Source organism: Hyperoodon ampullatus (assembly GCF_949752795.1).
Source record: "Hyperoodon ampullatus genome assembly, chromosome: 19".
Taxonomy (NCBI): Eukaryota; Metazoa; Chordata; class Mammalia; order Artiodactyla; family Ziphiidae; genus Hyperoodon; species Hyperoodon ampullatus.
This window is the reverse complement of record NC_136932.1, coordinates 38,773,258-38,792,557: the sequence shown is the minus strand read 5'-3', so window position 1 is coordinate 38,792,557 and position 19,300 is coordinate 38,773,258. Positions and strand designations below refer to the sequence as shown.

General features: G+C 46.1%; 2 protein-coding genes across 4 annotated transcripts in view; one reads left to right on the top strand and one right to left on the bottom strand.

Moving 5' to 3' along the window:
* NAA38 (N-alpha-acetyltransferase 38, NatC auxiliary subunit) overlaps positions 1–14,165 on the bottom strand; it is a 24,236-nt gene extending 10,071 nt beyond the window's left edge. For all 3 annotated transcript variants that reach the window (XM_079724682.1, XM_079724684.1, XM_079724683.1), the window contains exons 1-2: positions 14,045–14,165; positions 12,104–12,201 (exon numbers count right to left, since the gene is read on the bottom strand). The gene's annotated coding sequence lies outside the window, so the exon portion shown is untranslated. The remainder of the gene's footprint in view (positions 1–12,103; positions 12,202–14,044) is intronic.
* The window catches only part of CHD3 (chromodomain helicase DNA binding protein 3), a gene marked incomplete at its 5' end in the record, with an annotated part of 24,156 nt that continues 18,520 nt past the window's right edge, over positions 13,665–19,300 (top strand). The window contains 3 exons of the mRNA XM_079724680.1: positions 13,665–13,944; positions 18,524–18,636; positions 19,127–19,297. Coding sequence (XP_079580806.1) covers positions 13,665–13,944; positions 18,524–18,636; positions 19,127–19,297 — 564 coding nt within the window. The remainder of the gene's footprint in view (positions 13,945–18,523; positions 18,637–19,126; positions 19,298–19,300) is intronic.

Below are 19,300 nucleotides of genomic sequence, written 5' to 3'. Positions count from 1 at the left end.
CCCCCTGTTGGCCTTTCAGTTTCTGACACTCCCCCAAGCTCCTTTCTGCCAAGGCCTTCTCACATGCTGTTCCTCTGCATGGGACACTCCACCCTCCACTCATCACCTGGCCAACTCCTGCCCCTTAAAGGCTTTGCTTAAATGTCACTTTCTCAGAGAAGTGCCTTGGGAATATCTAAACCCAGTCTGGGGAGATGAGGGAAGGCTTTCTGGAGAACATCATCTCAAGCTGAGACCAGAAGGACGAGGAGGAGGTAGCCAAGCGAAGAAGTGAGAGCGGGAAGGAGGAAGAGTAAACAGCATGAAGAGCGCAGTTTGGCAGTGAGAGTATGTGGAGAGCTCAGACGCAGAAGGAAGTGCAGGACGGTAAAGCCAAGAGGAGACGGGAGGCCTGAAGAGGCTGGGCAGTGGGAGACATGGAGGCCAGACCAGGTCCTGCGAGACTTTGTAAATCAGGTTAAGGTGTTTTTTTTTTTAATTAAGATATAGTTCACATACTATAAAATTCACCCTTTTAAAGTGTACAATTCAAGGTTAAGGGTTTTATGAGGAGAATGTCACGATCAGAATTGCATTTTTGAAAGGTGACTTGACTACAATGTCAAGAGAGAATGGATCGGAGGGGAGAAAAAGAGAGGAGAGAGTGGAGACAGGGAGACTGATGCTATTGCAGCAGTCCAGGAACGAGATGAAGGTGGCCGGAATGAGGTTAGTTAGTGGCAGTGGAGATCAGAGAAGATGAACTGAAGCTAAGAGAGAATCACACAACTCAGTAATTTACTGGGAGGGGGTCTGGGGCAGAGGGAGAAGTCGAGGACGACACCCAAGTTTCTGGCCTGGGCGGAGGGTGATGAATCCACTGACAGAGGAGGGAAATGCTTGGAAGAAGAGTTTCATGGGGAAGGAAGATGATGTGTTTCTAGTTAGCTATCTGAAGTAACTCCAGGACATGCAAATACAGATGTCCAGACCTTACCAGATGTGTGGTACGAGATCCTGAATAGAGCTCTCGGCTAGAGTTAAAGATTTGGGAATTACCCGCAGTGAGTAACTGTCAACCAAAGTCAAGGATGAGATCACCTCCAGAATAAAGTGTGATCTACATGCGAGGCCTGGGAGGAACAATACCTACGGGAGGGGAGGAGAAGGAGACTCAGAAGTACAAGCCCAAGTGGTGAGAGAGACCCTGGAAAATGGTGCCAGGGAAGCCAAAGAGAGAGTATTTGAGAGGAGGGAATGATAAACAGTGTGAAATGTCACAGAGTCAAGTAAGGTGAGGACTTGAGCATCCACAGATTTAGTGGACAGCAAAACAGTGGTGCGTTAAGAGAAGTCAGACAGTAGATGGATGAGGTATGAATGAGGTCTTCACAGAAGAAATCCAGCTGCAGAGGGAGGAGTTTCCTGGCTTTGTAACTATGCACAGAATACTTTTCTTCTTTTAGGTTCCATTTCTTCAATCACAAAATATGAACAATAGACGTAAGGATTCACCAAGGACAACAGGCATAAACCAGGACATGGTCACTTAAAGAGAAGCTACCTTACACTGTTGTTGAGAGGATTAAATATAAGGTATGGGGCAATGCCCAGCAGTACTAAAGGCCCTTGGGACAGGCACTCGAAATTTTTAGTTTTCTTCCCTCTCCTTGTGCTAGCCATTCTTTATTTAGTAATGAATGCTTCCCTTGGGATTTCCTGAGAGTCCACACTATTCAGCATCCAGGGAACATCTGTCATGATTAGGAAATTAGTAGACCGTATCTGTGACTAACATTTGGTTTCTAACCTAACAACAGTGTTTGTGCCTCTACTGGGAGAACTGAGTATAGTAAAATGTGGTTTGTTTCATATCATACCAGAGTTGAGCTTATTTAAATAAAGCAGGGGAAAGCAAGGAAATGGGGCAACTATTGGGAACAAGAATAACTAAAGTCAGCCCTTTGCTCCTTCAGTTTAAGGTGTTATGAAATAACCCAGGTTGTCAATCCTCTCACCTTACAAGCATCTTAAGTGAATCTCTCTGAAGTGAGAAATGGCTAACAGTAAACGTGACTGTTTAGAACACTAGCTACCAACTATCAAGTGCCTTATAGCCAGTGCTTTATGTAAGTTAGCTCGAAATCTTCACTACAACCACGTGAGGTAGGCATTAATATCCCTGTTTGACAGATAAGGGAGCTGAGACTTGAGGGATAAGTTGCTTGCCCAGGGTTACTGTTAGTAAAGTGGCAGAACTTGGATTCCAGGTGCTGCCTGAATCCAGAGCTCAAACTCTTCCTCTGATGGAGGCAGTGAATAACTTCATTACTTGGCTCTGGAATACATTTTAGAAGTTATATAGTTTGGGAATATAGCATCTTTTTTAAAAAAGTAGTCAATTTTAATTTACTAATCATATCCAATTTAGTCTGAAATTAACTCTCCCTATCCAGAGAGCTAGGTGGGGAAAGGGCCCACGAGCAAGCAAAGGGGCAGGAGGATGACAGCTTGGGGTTTGCCAGGAAAGGGGTCAGGGCAGTTCTCCTGAAATATCCGGGGCTTAACAGTAGGTGGAAAGCAAAGCATTCTGGCTGGCCAGTCAGTGAAAACCTATTAAGAAATTGTTAAAAGGCAATGTCAAAGGGGAAAAAAAATGTTTGGTTTTTGTCATTTTGTATAGGACTGTTATATTGTTTCCATCATAGTGGTCAATCAAAGCAGGTCTAAAAGAAACTGGGAGGGAGTTCCCTGGTGGTCCAGTGGTTGGGACTCTGTGCTTTCACTGCCGAGGGCACAGGTTCGATCCCCGGTTGAGGAACTAAGATCCTGCATGCCTCGCAGCCTGGCCAAAAACTGGAAAAAGACAAATATAACAATTTGGGGCTAAATCTTCCTTTTCTTCTTCTTCTTTTTTTTTTTTTTTGGTCATGCTGACCAGACCCTAACCCTGCATCGGGAGTGCAGAGTCTTAACCACTGGACTGCCAGGGAAATCCCTTCCTTTTCTTCTTAAGGTATCCCCTTTACTCAATGAATAGCAAAGGAAAGTATTTAGCTAAAAGGCAGCAACAGAAGTATGAGCAGATGTGAGATCACAGACTCACACAGATCACAAAGACTATTTCAAGAAGGGGGTGTTCAAGTTAAGAACTCAGAAATTTCCTCTTAATTCAGTAACCAGGTTGTTGGTCATCTTGTGAAAGCAGTTTCTGTAGAGAGGCTGGGCAGAGGGTTGGAAAATGAGTAGGCAAGAAAAGCAGACTGAGTGTAAACAATTCTTTCAAGAAGCGTGGCTGTGATGGGCACAGTGAGGTAGGGTGGCAGCTTGGGGTCCAGAGTGTCTCTTTTAAAGCTGGGGAGATTTGAGTACATTTAAATGTGCTTGTGAAGCAGCAAGTAGGGTGGGAGATAAAGGAGAGTTAGGGGATCACTGTTAACCATTACACCCTGAGAAGGTGGCAAGGCTGGGAGCCAGAGCCCAAGTGTAGGCATCAGCTTCGGACAGGATAGGAGGGAGGAAAGGACAAATACGAATACAGTTAAATATGTAGTCTTAGTGTCAGTATTTCAAGGGAGTTCTCATCTGGTGATCTGTCTCCTAGAGGGAGATGATAAGATGTTCTACTGAAGCATAAGATGGAGGAGGTTTGAGGAATCTGAGGAAGGTTTGAAAAAGTCACCATGGAGAACTGAAAGGAAGCTGACTAGGAAAAAGGATTTCTGAGCAGGGACACTAATCTGGAGTGGTCATGGTGTTCTGACACCACGTGGTCACGCAAAGTGCTCCTGAGTGTAAACAGACAGCCGAAGTGATCCAAGGTTGGGGGTTTGCAAGAGGTAAATAAAGAGGGTGCTGAGACGCGGGCAGCACAGTGGCTGAAATGACAGACCATGGAATCTAAGTTGGACAGGGAAGGAGGGGAGAACATGGTAGAGCTGATTAGGAGAAAATGGAAGAATTAAGGGATTACAGGGTCTCATGGGTCCAAGAATAGTGAATCAATGAGACAGCTGGAAGGATAGAAAGCTGTAGCCAAAGTAGGAGGCTTGAATTCAATATTTCAGAAGAGGTAAGAATTTACTATTTCCTAGAGGTGGGAGAGAGAAGTGGAAATGGTGAGAAAGGTCTCTGGTTACAGCGTCGAGGGCAGGACTGAGCCAAGCGTCAGTCTTCAATGAATGAGGGGAATGATCGGGAGGAAAGCAGATGACAGCCAGGGAGAGAAGTGGAGGGGTAAACAGCCGGACTGCTGGAGCCTTAAAGAAATAGGGCCTTTTCACACAAGATGGGAAACAACCTTGCAGAAAAAGAATTAGATTCCTTCAGATATGAGGTCTGTACCTGTGTTTTCCATATTACTGTGTTTTAAACTTTTTGGGACTACCAAACTTGATGAACAAACGTTAGATACTATCTCCTGTTCTCTCTCTCTCCATATATTTTTAAGATTATTTTTTTAAACTTGAAAAGATTTTTAAATTTTCATTATAGAATATGTGTTACTTACAGAAAATTCCAGGTAGAGAAGCATAAAGATGCAAAACAAAGATCACTCTTGTTCCTATCACTCAGCAGAAACCAGTATTAACATTTTATCCACTTCCTTCTAGTATTTTCTTACATGGTTGTGATTATACTACATATATGGCTTTATATTGTTTTATGCAATTAACATTAGATCATAAGCATTTGCTCATGTCATTCTGTCAGTGTGGCCAAAGGTCAACAATCAGTAAATCCAGGTGAAGAGTATATAGGTGTTCACTGTACTTCTTCAACTTTTCTGTAGGCTTGAAGTTTTTCAAAATTAAGAAGTTACTTACAGGTGGGGGGAGGGATAAATTAGGAATTTCGGATTAACAGATACACACTACTATATACAAAAAAGATAAACAGCAAGGACCTACTGTATAACATAGGGAACTATATTCAGTATCTTGTAATAACCTATAATGGAAAAGAATCTGAAAAGAATATATATATAAGTATATAACTGAATCACTTTGCTGTACACCTGAAACACTGTAAATCAACTGTACTTAAATTAAAAAGAAAAACAAGTTACAGGTGGGAAGGGAACTAATCAGAAAGAAAAAACAAGTGAATGATAACACAAGATTCAGGATACTGGTAGGGCAGGGGGCAGGAGAGGAATGTGAAATATGGAAGACCATTACGAGGCTTCAAAGATGTTACTAATGTTATATTTATTAAACCGATATTGAATACATGTGTTCATTTTAATATTCTTTGTGGCTGATGTATGTTATACATACTCTTTTGGACCTGTGAAGTAGTTCTCAATAATAGATATAATTTTTTAAATTAAAAACCTCCTTTCTGGGCTTCCCTGGTGGCGCAGGGGTTAAGAATCTGCTTGCCAATGCAGGGTACACGGGTTCGAGCCCTGCTCCAGGAAGATCCCACGTGCCGTGGAGCAACTAAGCCCGTGTGCCACAACTACTGAGCCTGCGTGCCCTAGAGCCCATGCTCTGCAACAAGAGAAGCCACTGCAATGAGAAGCCCACGCGCTGCAACAAAGAGTACCCCCGCTCGCCGCAACTAGCCTGTGCACAGTAACGAAGACCCAACGCAGCCAGAGATAAAATAAATTTATAAAAACAAACAAAACAAAAAAAACCTCCTTTCTATCATGAACTTACCACTCCAGCTGTATGAGGTCGACATACTACTTGGTGAACAGTTTCTTACTCAACCTAAACTGCCCTTCTTCCTCCTCTCTGCTATATAGGTCTTAGTTATGTTTTGGGGCCTACTTCAAGTACAACTACATATGAAAGTCCTTCAGTCCCCCTCCCCTCCTCTCCCTAAGAGCTCTCTTCTCTGAACTCTCAGATTTTTACAGCCCACAGCAATCATCACTACCACATATCCTTAATTAACTTTTTTGTGTGTTTATTTCCGATCTCAAATGTCTCTCCTCCCTCCACCTAACTAATCCCTTGGTCACTAAAACATTTTCAAGTTGCTTTAAAAGATGCACAATGAAAAACAATGAAAAAATATGTTTCGCTTCCTGGTGGTAATGACTACAGTTTCTTGTTTATTCTTCCAGGAATATTCTATGGAAATTCACATTTTTTTTTCCCTTTCATCAATGGTACCATATTATACATGCTCTTCTATAACTTTCCTTTTTTCCCTTCATATTTTAATTAGTTTTTAAACTAGAACCTCACTAATGTCCTCTAAAGTCTAACTACATTACACACATTGATTATACTTTGCTTCCATACTTTTCTCCTCAAAGAACGAGAAATTAGTGAGGAATGATTTCTTTAGAGAAATCACACTACTTTTTGTCCCATTTGGCTTCATTTGTTAGTGTAATCATGAGGCTACATAAATTTGTTTACACAAGTAAATACTGTAAAAATTCAAAATTATCAATAAAGCTAAATATCCCCCTTGACTATTATTTCCCAAAAGTAACCACTGTGACCAATTTGGTATGTATATGTCCAGAATTTTTAAAAGAAATTTATATACATATAAATGTATCTGTAGAAACACATAATATTGTTTTTAGTTTCTCTGAACATAAATGATATCATAATGTATATACTGTTTTGCAGCATGCCTTTTTCCATTCAACAATATAGTAAAGAATCTTACTATGTAGATGTAACTCATTTTTCTTGACTGCTGTATAGTTTATTTAGTTATTCATTACTGTTGGAAATTTAGAGTGTTTCCAGTTTTTTGCTATTACAAACAACGTTGTAATGAATATCTTTGTATGTGTCACCTCATGCACAAGTGTGATGACTATTTCTCTAGGGTAGATGATAAGAGGTGAAACTCTGTTAACAGAAGACATGTAAGTTTAATAATGTACTAGATAAATTAAGTTGACCATTGCCAGTTCTGTAGTATAGCTGTTATAAATAAGTTATACATGTGACCATCAATTTTACATATTAGTTCCTTTAAAACCCTAGGACATCCATTGACTTATAAGTCATTTAGTATATAGAACAAAGATCAGCAGACTAGAAATTGGAAGATACGGGTTCAAATTCCGGTTCTGTACCTAACAACTAACTTGATCTTAGGCAATCCTTTCAACATCTGGGCCCCAGTTTCTGTACCTACAAAATTAGATTAAAGTGATGTTTCCTAAAATATGGTACCTATACCACTGGTAGCATGCAAGATGCTTTTATTTTTATTGACTTTTAATAATTATTTGTATTTTAAAATAAATTAGGAAAATTATAATTACCTTATCAAATCAAGGATTTATGGATAGTATTTCTTAGTTATATAAAATTTACTTTTTAAAGGACATTTGTTTAAGTTAAAGAAAAGTGAATTGAAAAAGGAAAATAGTATGCATATAATAGTATAGGTGGCATGTAAATATGGCAAGTCATGACTATGATATATGAAGGACTGAGGTTTCTTGCTTCACGAAATCTAGAAGAGGTTAGATTAAAGCAGTAGATCCCAGACTTTTAGATTACAGTGACCAGTAAAACATTAAAAAAAGTCAGTGATCAACATGGAGTTCCTGACTTTTTATTGCGCCAATTAATGACATTAAGAACAAAACCAAAAAAAAAAAAAAAGAACAAAACCAAACCTATATACCCATCACCATTATTTAACAGAAAGATATTGGAAATATTATTTTGTAACTATAAAACAAGTACCTGTATGTTGGAAAATTTTCAAGTTGTACAGAAGTATAAAAACTCATTTTCTTTCTCCTTCTCTCTCCCTATAAAATCTATCATGGACATCCTCCTAACACAGATCTACCTAATTTTTAGAACATTTTAAATAAACACAATATACTGTTAAATACATTAGCATATATATATAGCATATTTGTTTCATATAAATATAGCATATTACACATTTATTTTATATAAAAATATATGAGAAATATATAATCTCAGAACAAAGGACAGAGCTCCCCAGGAAAGGACAGGTGGCAACCTTACTTAGCCACCTAAACACTCGTTTAGATGACCTTCTATCTCTAAAATTCCATGATTAAGCCTAGAAAACCCTCAGCATTTACATGCCTTTCATTATTACCACTAACTTCTATATTTCAAAAGATAACTAGGAATCTCTTTAACGTCTCCTTCGGTAGAAAATCACAGACTGCAAAGTGCTTTTACAGTCCTTTGATCTTCTTGTTGCATGAGTTCATGCCTGTGCTCTATCAATCATTCTCATTGGTTCCCTACATCAGGGTTTTAACCTGGGTTCCATAGGTTTCAGGATAACATATGTGGTATTTTGTGTAGATACTGTTTTTCTGGGGGAAGGGGTTTATAACTTTCTATGATCCAAAAAAAAGGTTAGAAACTATAGCTTTGGATGTTTCTAGCTTGTGCTTTAAATAAATAATCTTATTATTGGTTTGGGAGTCCCTTACAATTTTTTTCTTGTTCTTTTTTTTTGCAGCAGCAGCAAGTGTTGGCATCTAATTTCTGGTTTGCATTTGACAGCTGTATTCCTGAGTTCCTGTTCTCACTTCCTTAATGGTCTTCTCATTAAAAACAAAAAAATTCTCTCCTACCAATTAGTTATACGGTATTTTAATTTTTTAATTTATTTTTATTTTTCGAAGTACAGAAAGATAGAAAAAAGCAGAGTGGTGCCCACTTTGGAACTGACAGGCAGGGACACAAGCAGCTAGAGAGCAAGACACACAGGCACATATAAAAGGCCTCAGGACAGACAGAATAGACAGCTAAAAGAAATAGAGAGGAACCTGGAAACACAGAAGGAGAGACACAAGAACTGAGCACACAGAGAAGAAGCATGGCAAAAAAACCCAGACAAGCTGGCAAGGAGAGAAAGGAGAATTATTGACAGAGAGACAGAGAGGCAGGCAAGATCACCAAGAGGGACTCAGACAGACAGACAAACAGAAAGGGGGAGAGAGAGAGAGAACGAAAGCAGAGAAAGAAAACAATAAACAAAGAAAGAAGACAAAGTGATAATAGCATTTTATACTACACAGTGCTTTATAATTTATAAAGTGCTATCACATACATTATTGCAGGCAGACAGGGAGAATCCAGCAGACAGATGGGGTGATGGAGGGATACAGGCCAATCAGACAGAAGAAAGGGAAGGTGGCCAATCGGAAAGAGAGGCTAGAATGGAGCCCAAGACAGACAGCTAAGAGGAAAGACAGAACCAAGAAAAGAGAAGTGAGAGAGGAAGAGAGGGAAAAAGAGGAGAGAGACAGGGATAGAGGCTGAAACAGTTAAATTCAGGAATACAGGCAGTGAAAAAGCAAAAATGAAAGAACAGTGCATTGTGTGTAAAAGTTTTATCATCATCTTTCTGAAGAGACTTGGATAGAGGCTGTTGTCTGTGCTTCCCCCAAGGAGTTATAACATCTCTAAGGTGGCATGTGAGAAGAGCCAGAAGGAAGGATGAAAAAGGGAGAAAGTTTTAGTAAGAAGCAGAGTTTTTTAGACTAGGAGCAAGACAAACTTCTTGGACAGGCCTAGGTCAACAGCCTAAGAGTACTGCTGAACCTAAAAGGATCTAGATTCATATTCCTTTAAAGAATTCATATAGAATGGAAAAAGCAGAGTGGGCCCCTATCTACTCCATGTGCATGTAAGCTCAGCTTACAAACCATCTGTACTTATTAATTGTTAATTGTTCCTATATTTACAAGGTATTTTTCAGTACTACCAGTGCTTTCATGGCTTTTCTCAATTAATACATAGTTCAGCAATGGCGTGTGGTCATCAGGACAACTCAAGACGCAGAGCAGAACAGGATATTAGGACAGAGCAAGCCCTTCCTAAGCACACTTCAGGTCCTGGTAGTAAAAGCGTGTAACTAGCAAGCAGTCAATCAAAAAGACCAGTACCATAAAATAGAATCAAAAAAACAAGAAGCAAGAAATGGCAAGCCCAGTGAAATAGGAAGGAGTACTGACAGACTGACAGAGGAAGAAGCATCCAGCAAAACGGGGAGAGAATTTGGAAGGAGTGCAGCAAAAAGCAATTAGACATATATGTGTAGACTCTTCTCTCGAACAAGATCCAAGAAATGTGTAGTGACTCCCTCAGAGGAGAGGAAGTGGGGGGTAGGAGGGAGGCTTACTCTCATACAGGATACTTTTAGTTCTTTAAAAATTTTGTACCATGTGTATGCACTATCTATGTAAAAGCTGATAAAAAAGGGAGGAGACAAAAAGCAAGCTGAGATGTGGACAGCAAGAGCCAGCCAGACAGACAGATAGCAAAAAAGCAGAAAGACAAGGAGAGACTGGGAAAATGGCAAAAAGATTGAGGCAGGCAGACTGTGTGAGGGGCCAGAAAGATAAAAAGAAAAAGAAAGAACTGAAACAGAGGCAAGCAGTGAGAGAAGGCAGGGTAGGGTATATGGCAAGAAGGCAGGTAAGACTTTGGGGCAAGGCGGTCACTGACAGGTCTGTGGTAGCGAGACTATCACCATTGATGGGATGCTGGCACAGGGGAAGCCAAGGGAGAAAATGCTGATAAGCAGACACACTAAAAAGATACAAGCATTAAACAGTGGGACAGCAGCAAGCAAGTAGAGTAGACAGGTAAGAAGACATACATAAAGGGAGGCCAGGAAAAAGCATGAACTAAATAGACATAAAGAAGAGAAGGAACAAGTAGAAGGCAAGATAAGAGGCAAACCAAGACAGGGAACCATGGTAGGGCCTGGAAGGTAGACAAACCAAGAGACGGAGACTAAAAAAGTGATAGAGACAGGCAGGCGGGGAGACAGATGGCTAGAGAGAGAGTGGTGGGCAAACAGCCAGAGAAGCAGACAGACAACCAGAGAGAGAAAGAGGCTGCCAGCCAGTCAGGGAGGAGCAGACAGGCAGGCAGGCAGGCAGACACCATAACAGGAGCAAGCAGGTAGAGGGGCAGGCGGAAACAAGGACAGAAGAAGAAAAATCAAGGGATCAGTAGGGAGAGAAAAGAGAACAGGAGATGCAGGCAGGCAGAGGGGGATATGGACAAGAGGGAGAATCAGGCAAATTAACAGATCCATACGCAAAGCGCACTCGAGAGAATGATGAATGTTTGTACAGGGATGCACACAGCCACCTTTCGCCCCCCACACCTGCAGCTCATGGCACATGTGGCAGGCAGGCAGGCAGGCAGAGGCGCTCAGCACAGAGGGAGAGGGCGCACCATGATGCGCAGGGCTGCCCACATGCACGTGAGGACACTCTTCCCAGACACACACAGAGAGGCCAGAAAGAGGGGGAGTCAGGCACACATGAAGAAGAGGCACACGCAGTCAGAGCCCGGAAGACAGAAGTAAACAGAAAGAAGACAGAGATGGAAAGTCACTTAGAGGTGACAGAGCCTGAGAGTCAAGGGATGAGAAAGGACAGTCTCGGTAAAGAATAAAGACACACATACACAGAAGCCCATGTACAGCAAGAGGGGGATACCCAGATGGACTAGTACACAGGGACCGAGAAAGAGGACATAACAAAATCAAATGGAAGAGGAATAGGAGTTACACTCAGTACAGGAATGATATGGGAGCAGAAACAAGAGAACTCCAAAGTCCGGGTTAAGAAAAAGATGGAAATCAATGCTCAATAAAGAGCATTAGCTGGGGTTGGGGGGTGGCACATCAATAAAGAATATTTAAACCTTGTAAGCAAAAATATGCCCTGTCACTATTACTTTCTGGTTGCTGCCTACCTACCTCTCCTTCTTAAGGTACTCCCAAACCCTGCAGGGGCTGCTGGGTGGCTGGCAGCTATACTCAAGAGACAGAGAAATAACCCAGGAGAGAAATGATTCCACAGGCATGGGATGGGAAGCAAGGAAAAGGTCAAAGTGAGATCAAAAGAATGGGAGGAAACTGTAGTAAGAAAAGGGTGACAAGAACGAAATAGGGTTGAACTGAGCTATTTGCCCTTCTTCCTTTGCTAGCATTGCTCAACTGGCAAGTTTTATTTTATGACTTCTCTGACCAAATCTCTGGATGAGAACGCTACTTTTGGACTCCTTTCCAACCTTCCATCTGATTCCTGATACCACTTTAAAGATGAACATTGGGGTACAGTGGGAAACCATGGGTCAGAAAGTCAGATGAAAATGTGAGTGTAACCCCCTACCTCTTTCTTTTTCTCAGTCCCAGTTACTTTTCTTTTTCATGGTACCTCAGTTTCTTCCACTCTATCAGTGTTGGAGATCATGGAGGAAGGGAAATATACTGAAAGAGGAGAAAAGAGAAAATAATTTCACAATCTTCAGACTTAACTCTTTCCCCTTTATTCTAAAAATCTGTTCTATTTACCCCCTAAATTAATTTCCCACATCAGATGAATTTTATGTTCAAGTAATTGGGGGAGGGGAAGGCGAGGTAAAGGAGAAAAGAGTGAGGATAAAATTTACAATCATACATCACTGAGAAGGCTGGGCAAAGGGGAGAATCAAACATGGACTCCTTTGAAAAAAACTCAATCATCGTATCTATTCATATCTCTCCCCCAAAAGTCACTAGGATTTCTATCACTTTTTTAAAGAAAGAAAAAAAAAATCCAGTACCCCTTCTCACTTAAAAGATACATACACAATTAAATGCGTTTTGACTTCAATGAGGTATGTAGAAACAGAGTTATATATAAACATATATTTCATCTTTTTTCTTTTCAATGCCTGAAGGGGAAAAAAAAAAACCTTCACATCAAACCACTCCCTTCTGAAGTATTCAGAAAAAAAAAAAAAAAAAAAAGCTTTTCTTTAAGAGAAGGGAGGTGGGGAGGAAGAGACTAGTAAAGAAAAAAAATTTTTTTAATCTAGTTGGACTAGTATCTAACTAGTTAACCTTTAACAATTTATGCTGATGTCAGACTGAGCATGAGTACTGATTAATGCCCCCCCTCAAATATTTTTTTATAAGGGGGGAGTTAGTCACAGCAGCCATTTTTGTTTTATGCAGAAATCCTTCATGCCCCCCCCAACGCGCACACACGCTCACTCACACACACACACACACTCAGTACACAAGGAAAATATCTCTATTAATCTGTGCACTAATCAGTTATGAAAAAGGGAGAAATTTGTGGGTTTCTGAGGAGAGGCTAGGAGATGGGGGTGTAACAGGGAGGAGAATGGGGGGGTGGAAAATGAAATATTAAGCCAGCCATTTTGTTTTAAAAGGGGATTTTTCCCCCCTCTCCCTTTCTTCACGGAGGGGGTGGCGGTGCTGCAGGGGGGGTTGTTTTAAAAATAATTTCCAGGCGGCCATCTTAGTGCCTCAGCTCTGAGAAATATTTCTGAGCGCCCCCCTCAGAATTTAAATATATTTAAAGCAACGGAGAGGGGGGTAGAGAGAAGTCGAAAACTTTTATATATATATATATTTTTTAATCCCCTTCTCTTGTTCTCTCGGGAGGAAGGAGAGAAGAAAAAAAAAGTCCTCAATTCTCCCCAAGAAAATTTTTGGGGGTGGTTTGGCCCCCCTCGTCAGACGGCGGCCCCGAGGGGGGGGTTTCGGAGGGGGGTGGCCCGGGGGTTTTGGGGGCTGGGGGAGGCGGTGAGGAGGAGGAGGACGCCGCCGCCGAGGAGGAGGAGGAGGAGGAGGAGGAGGAGGAGGAGGAGGTGGTGGTGGTAGCGGTGGGGGAGGCGGGCGGGCGGTGGGTGGGGGGGTGGTGGGGGGGCCAGAGCCACAGGATGGCTTCCCCTCTGAGGGACGAGGAGGAGGAGGAGGAGGAGATGGTGGTGTCGGAGGAGGAAGAAGAGGAGGAAGAAGAGGGCGACGAGGAGGAGGAGGAGGTGGAGGCGGCCGACGAGGACTACGAGGAGGACGACGACGAGGGAGTACTCGGGCGCGGGCCGGGCCACGACCGGGGCCGCGACCGCCACAGCCCCCCCGGCTGCCACCTCTTCCCGCCACCGCCGCCGCCGCCGCTGCCCCCGCCGCCGCCGCCGCCGCCGCCGCCCCCGCCGCCAGGTAAGCGGCCGCTGACTCCCCCCCCCCCGCCGCCCCCTCCCGCCCCAGACCGAGCCGGAGCCGCGGGCGCGCGAGGCCCGGGCGGGGGCGAGGCACCCACCGCGCGGCCGAGCCGAGGCGAATCCGGGGCGCGGGGCGCCGTCTCGGGCCCGTCGCCCCGCGGCGGTCCGGGCGGTCCGGGCGGGCGGCGGCGGCGGCCGCCGGGCCAGGCCTCCTCCCCTCCCCCGCCGCACCCCTCCCCCGCCGCCGCCGCCGCCGCCGCTGCAGCCGCCCGGGTTGGAGAGCGCTGGGCGCGAGCTGCATGCGCGGACCGGGCCACTCGGTCGCGGCTTTCGGGGGAGGAGGAGGAGGAGATTTTTTTTTTTTACCCTCGGCGGGGAGGGGGTAGGCAGGAAACGGCCGAGGCGAAGCCAGGGCCCCCTCCCTGGCCGCGCGAGGGACCGCGGAGACCCTGGCGGCCGGACGGCGGCGTGGGGGAGGGGCGCGTGGGGGAGGGGCGGCCGAGCGGGCGCCCCTGGGGCTTCGGCCCCGGTGGGGTTGGACCGAGGCGAAGTGGGGTTTGCCTGTGAGGAGCGGACCGCGGCCCTCACCCCCCGCCAGGAGTTGGGAAGGCCGGGGGGAGCGGGTGGCCATCGGACCCCCGCCACCTGCGGGGACTTCGGTGCCCGCCAACTCTGGAGAGTGCGGTGGCACGTGGGGGAGGGGTCGGGTGAATGTTTGCGGGCGGCTGACGACTAGGGGCAGGTGGTGGCCACACTCCACGCGGACCACTTCCTGGAATGAGACTGGTTCCTGCCCCCTCTCTCCGGCTCGTACTACGGAGAGCAGTCATTGAAAATTGGGGACAGAGAGGAGAGTGTCTGGAAGACCAGATGCCCCCAACCCCACCCCCTTTATCTCTCCTCTGCTCTGGGCTCTTTTGTGTCAAGTGCGCCCCCCCACCACCATGACCCCGTCAGTCTGGGGTGGCCGAGCTGCCCAGCTGTGACTCTCACGTGGCTGCCATTCACTGTCACTCACTCTCCCAATGAAACCACCCACACCCTGACCACGTTGGGGGGCGTGAACTGCCCACCCAGCTGTTCTGCAGCTTGACCGTCACTCAGCACCCCTCCCCGGGGATGACAAGTCACCCGCACTGTCTGGGCAGTTCCGTCCGCGGTGGAGGGGCCTGACCGCTGCCTCGCGTGGGGGGCCCAGCAGTGGTCCCACTCCGGCCACCCTCCAGAGTGTTCAGCTAGTGTTTTTCAGAATAGACTCTAAGTGAGCATCTTTCGGGTGTTCACACCCCCAGGCCTCTTGGTGCGGTGCAGCACAAATGTACCAAACTTCAAAACGTCTAACATCATACTCTTTGTAAAGCTGTCATATTGATCTGTGTGGCTTCAGTGGCAAATGTTCCTGTCTAGTTGAGACAGCCTTTGAGGGACTGTGGGGTGCTTTCTTGGGCCGGGGGAGGGGGGGGGTATGTGTATCTGATGGAAACAGGATAAAGTCCAGCTCCCCTCCCATCAGGCTGGTCCAAAAACCGGAAAAGTTTTTTAAAAGTTATCCCAGAGAGCCCACTGATTTTGCAGAAGGGAAAAGGAATAAAGAATTGTGGGTAGGGGATTGCCTGGAAGACAGCAGAGGTGCTAAAAAGAGAGGAAGAAAGGATGTCAGGTTAAGTTAGGGCATTAGCAGCTTTCGCCTATGTGTATTCCGAACTTGGAATGTGGTATTTGGGGGTTTTTGATCCCGGATTTGGGTCTGTGAAGGGGAGGGCATGAAAGAATCTGAGGTCGAGATGGGTCTTTGTGTCAATACTCCCTCCCCCTTTCCCTTTGCTTTCTAAGCATCGTCAAATGTTTTTTAAATGGTATATTTGAAATGAAAACCCACCTACTCTCTCTCCCTGGGCAATTTTATCTCCCTTTCAGCCCTCCAAGTCAAACGAGTGACCCAGATACACCCTCTCAGATGACTTTCTGAGGTAAAACTTTAGGAAAATATTTTTAGTCTGCCCATTATTTCTGTCTACCTAAGTGTGGGCAAAATAACCCTCCTCTGAGGCAATATGTTCAGGCTGCCCTCCCTCGTCCTCCTCTACAAGATGAGTTTATACGTGTTAGAGGTTTCTATTGTTTTTCATTCTGACGGCTTTGATTCTCACCATTTTGTTTTACATTCTTACCCAAGACCAATTTTATCCCTTCCCCCCCTCTCCAGTCTCCGTACATTGTTAAACGTTTAAAATAATAGCACTCGTGCCGATGGGGGAAGGGAGCAGGAAGCCAAAAACTCATTTCTTCTCCCTCCCCCTTCTGGCAAGTCTAGAGAAATAATATAACATAATATATAGATGTGATTCCTTGGGGGTGGGGGTGGGGAATGGTTGTGGGTGGTGCGGAAAATTCTGGTAGTTTCTTTGCAAAAGGTCTGAAAATACAAACCCACCCCCTGCATGCAATACGCATGTGCAGCAGACCTATTATGGTGGTTCGTTGTGGGGGAGGGAGGGGAATTTGAGAAAAAATAAATATATGTGTGAGAGATTGATGGTGAGATTAGAAGAAGAGAGGGGCGGGCGGGAGGCGAGGCTCCTCCTGCGTCCTCCGGCTCGCCAGGCTCCGCCCACCCTCCTCGCCTCCCTCCTCCCTCGCCGTCTTCCCGAGATCTGAGCCGGGATGTGGGAGAGTCTGGGCTCCAGGCCAGCATTGAGTGGCTGGTGAGACAGAGGTTGGGACTTAGATTTGCTTTCTTGCCCTCCCTTTCCTTTCCTCGCCGTCTACTTTGCCTCTCCGCACCACCGCCGTCTTCCCAAGTTCGGGAACCTCCCGCTGGGGTGGGGAGTGGAGTTAACTGGCTGCGAGGTCCCAGGGCTTGTGTCCCACCCCCCCAGCTGGTGGAGACCGAGGCCATTTCCCTGGTCCTTAGCCAGTTGGCCTGCCCTTGCCTCTGCCCTGGCGGCCTCCGTTTCCATGTTCATATTAGCCGCGGTCCCTGGGGTGAGGGAGCGCGGGCTGCTGGGGCATGGCGTCTTACTGACTTCCTATCAGGGTCCCCACTCTGTTTCCACACCTGGGGCTGCCTACAGGCACCTTCCCCGCTCCCACAATCCCCCCCTAGAGTGTCTTCCTGCACAGGAGGGCACAGGATGCTGGAGCTGTGAGAAGTAGCAATGAAGGAAGGAGGTGCCCAGATTCTGAGGCAGTGGAAACCAAGGCCTCCGGTGTTAATTGTGGCTAATTTTCCCTTGGCTGTTGTGGGAAGAAGGATTCTGTGTCCTAGAGCAAGGGGCTGGGCCAGGCCCAGACTTTCCCCTCCTGCACAGCTGCCTCTGCCTGAGCAAGACAGGTCTGGCGGGTTAATCTAGTGCTTGCTGGGGGAGGGAGTCCAAACAGGGCCTCATGTCTGTGTGGCATTGGTGTCTTCCTCCTCACAGAGTTACTTTCTGTCCCCTAAGCCTCCACAGTCCGGAGTTACTTTCTGTCCCCTAAGCCTCCACAGTCCGACAGGGGTCATGGAGAATGGGGAGAGGGGACATCTGGGAAGAACCTGCCCCGTTCTCTCTGACAGAGACATCTGGAGAGAAAGCCAGGGACCTAGCCCTGCTGAAAGCAGGTACAGGCTGTCCTCTGGGTTTGTGCTCATGAGTATGTGATGCTTGTGCATTTGAGAATGCATATGCGGGGTGTGTCTGTGCCCGTGTCTTTGTGTGGGTCTCCCATACTGCTTATATATGAATGGGTTAGGATGTCTGGGACTAAATTTGGAGACAAGGAGTGAGACCAGGGGACAAAGGGCAGGGTCCCTGAGTTCTCAAAGGGAACAGGGAGGAGTGTATAGATTTGCAGGCACATTTCCAGTCTCCTTGGGAGGAGGAGGAATGTTTAGGTAATTGTGGAGACCTTCTTCGATGGGGTTAGGGTGTGACAAAGGAGCTGGACACTATGATCCTGGGGGCAAGAAGTGAACATGCCTGACTGAGGATTTCTTTTCCTCCAGGGCTGTGCTGGGGTGACAAGAGGCTTGGTGATTATCTGAGGAAATATAAATAGAGGCCTCCCTCCTCACAAAAAGGATGTCAGGGCCCCAGGGTGTTGGTGTGAGAACCCAGGTGTCCACCTTTGGCTCTGCCTTCTCAGCATCTGGCTTAGGGAGCTGCCAGCTTGTGTCTCCCCACTCCAAGTGCTGGGGTCAGGCCAGGCCAGCAGCTGGGCATGGCTTCCCCAGTTCCTGGGCAGGATGCCAGCTGGCTAAGTGAGGGGGAAGGCAGGAGGAGCCCTGGCGGCGACTAAAAGGACCTGCCACAGTCAGAGCCCATGGCCTAGAGCCTGGTCCCTTGTTAGTAGGAGGGGAGAGACGGGAGTGGTTTGGCTGCTCTTCCATTCTGACCCCTGACCTCCCATTCAGAAGCCGAGCATCCCAGAGTACTCGAAACACTCTCTGTTTGCATCCAGCGGAGGGAGGCAAGGTTTGGAAGAGTTAAAGCTGGAGTTCCTAGAGAGCAGCGGGAACTGAGGAGGTGAGGAAGGGAAGGGGCTGCAGGGACTGGGAGCCTAGAGGCTTAGGTTTTCTGGTGCTCTCTGCTCCAAAGATAAGGATGACATTCGGCTGCTGCCTTCAGCACTGGGTGTGAAGAAGAGAAAAAGAGGACCCAAGAAGCAGAAGGAGAACAAGCCAGGAAAACCCCGAAAACGCAAGAAGCTTGTAAGTGTTCAGGACTCCTATCTCTACAGCTAGGCTTGGAGACCCATCCCTAGAGACCTACGTTTTCTCTGGTCTTGATTACTGTGGGGGATCCTGAAGTCAGGGAGGCCTGATCCCCTCTACCTGCCCCCACCCCCGCTTGCCAGCCTGTATCTCCCAGGTCTGGGACCCTAACCTCAATCACCCCAGCCTAGTGAAGAGCCCAGTTGTCGACTTGACTCGCCCTGCAGCACAGAGAAGCAGTTGAAAGCACAGGCTCTGGAGGTAGACTGCGTGAATTTAGAGCCTAGCAGTCATCTGTCTTCTTGGACAATTTATTTAGGTCTCTGTGCCTCAGTTTCCTCATCTACCAAAAAGTGGATAAAGATAGACGAGTTACTATCACAGGATTGTTGTGAAGATCAAAAGAGATGATAAATGTTATGTGCTAAGAACAGTTCCTGGCACAAGGAAGGCCTGAAGAAATAGTGTTTTTATTTCTTTCCCTTAGGACAGCGAGGAGGAATTTGGCTCCGAGCGAGATGAGTACCGGGAGAAGTCAGAGAGTGGAGGCAGTGAATATGGAACTGGACCAGGTCGGAAACGGAGACGGAAGCACAGAGAAAAAAAGGAGAAGAAGACGAAGCGGCGGAAAAAAGGGGAGGGAGATGGAGGGCAAAAGGTG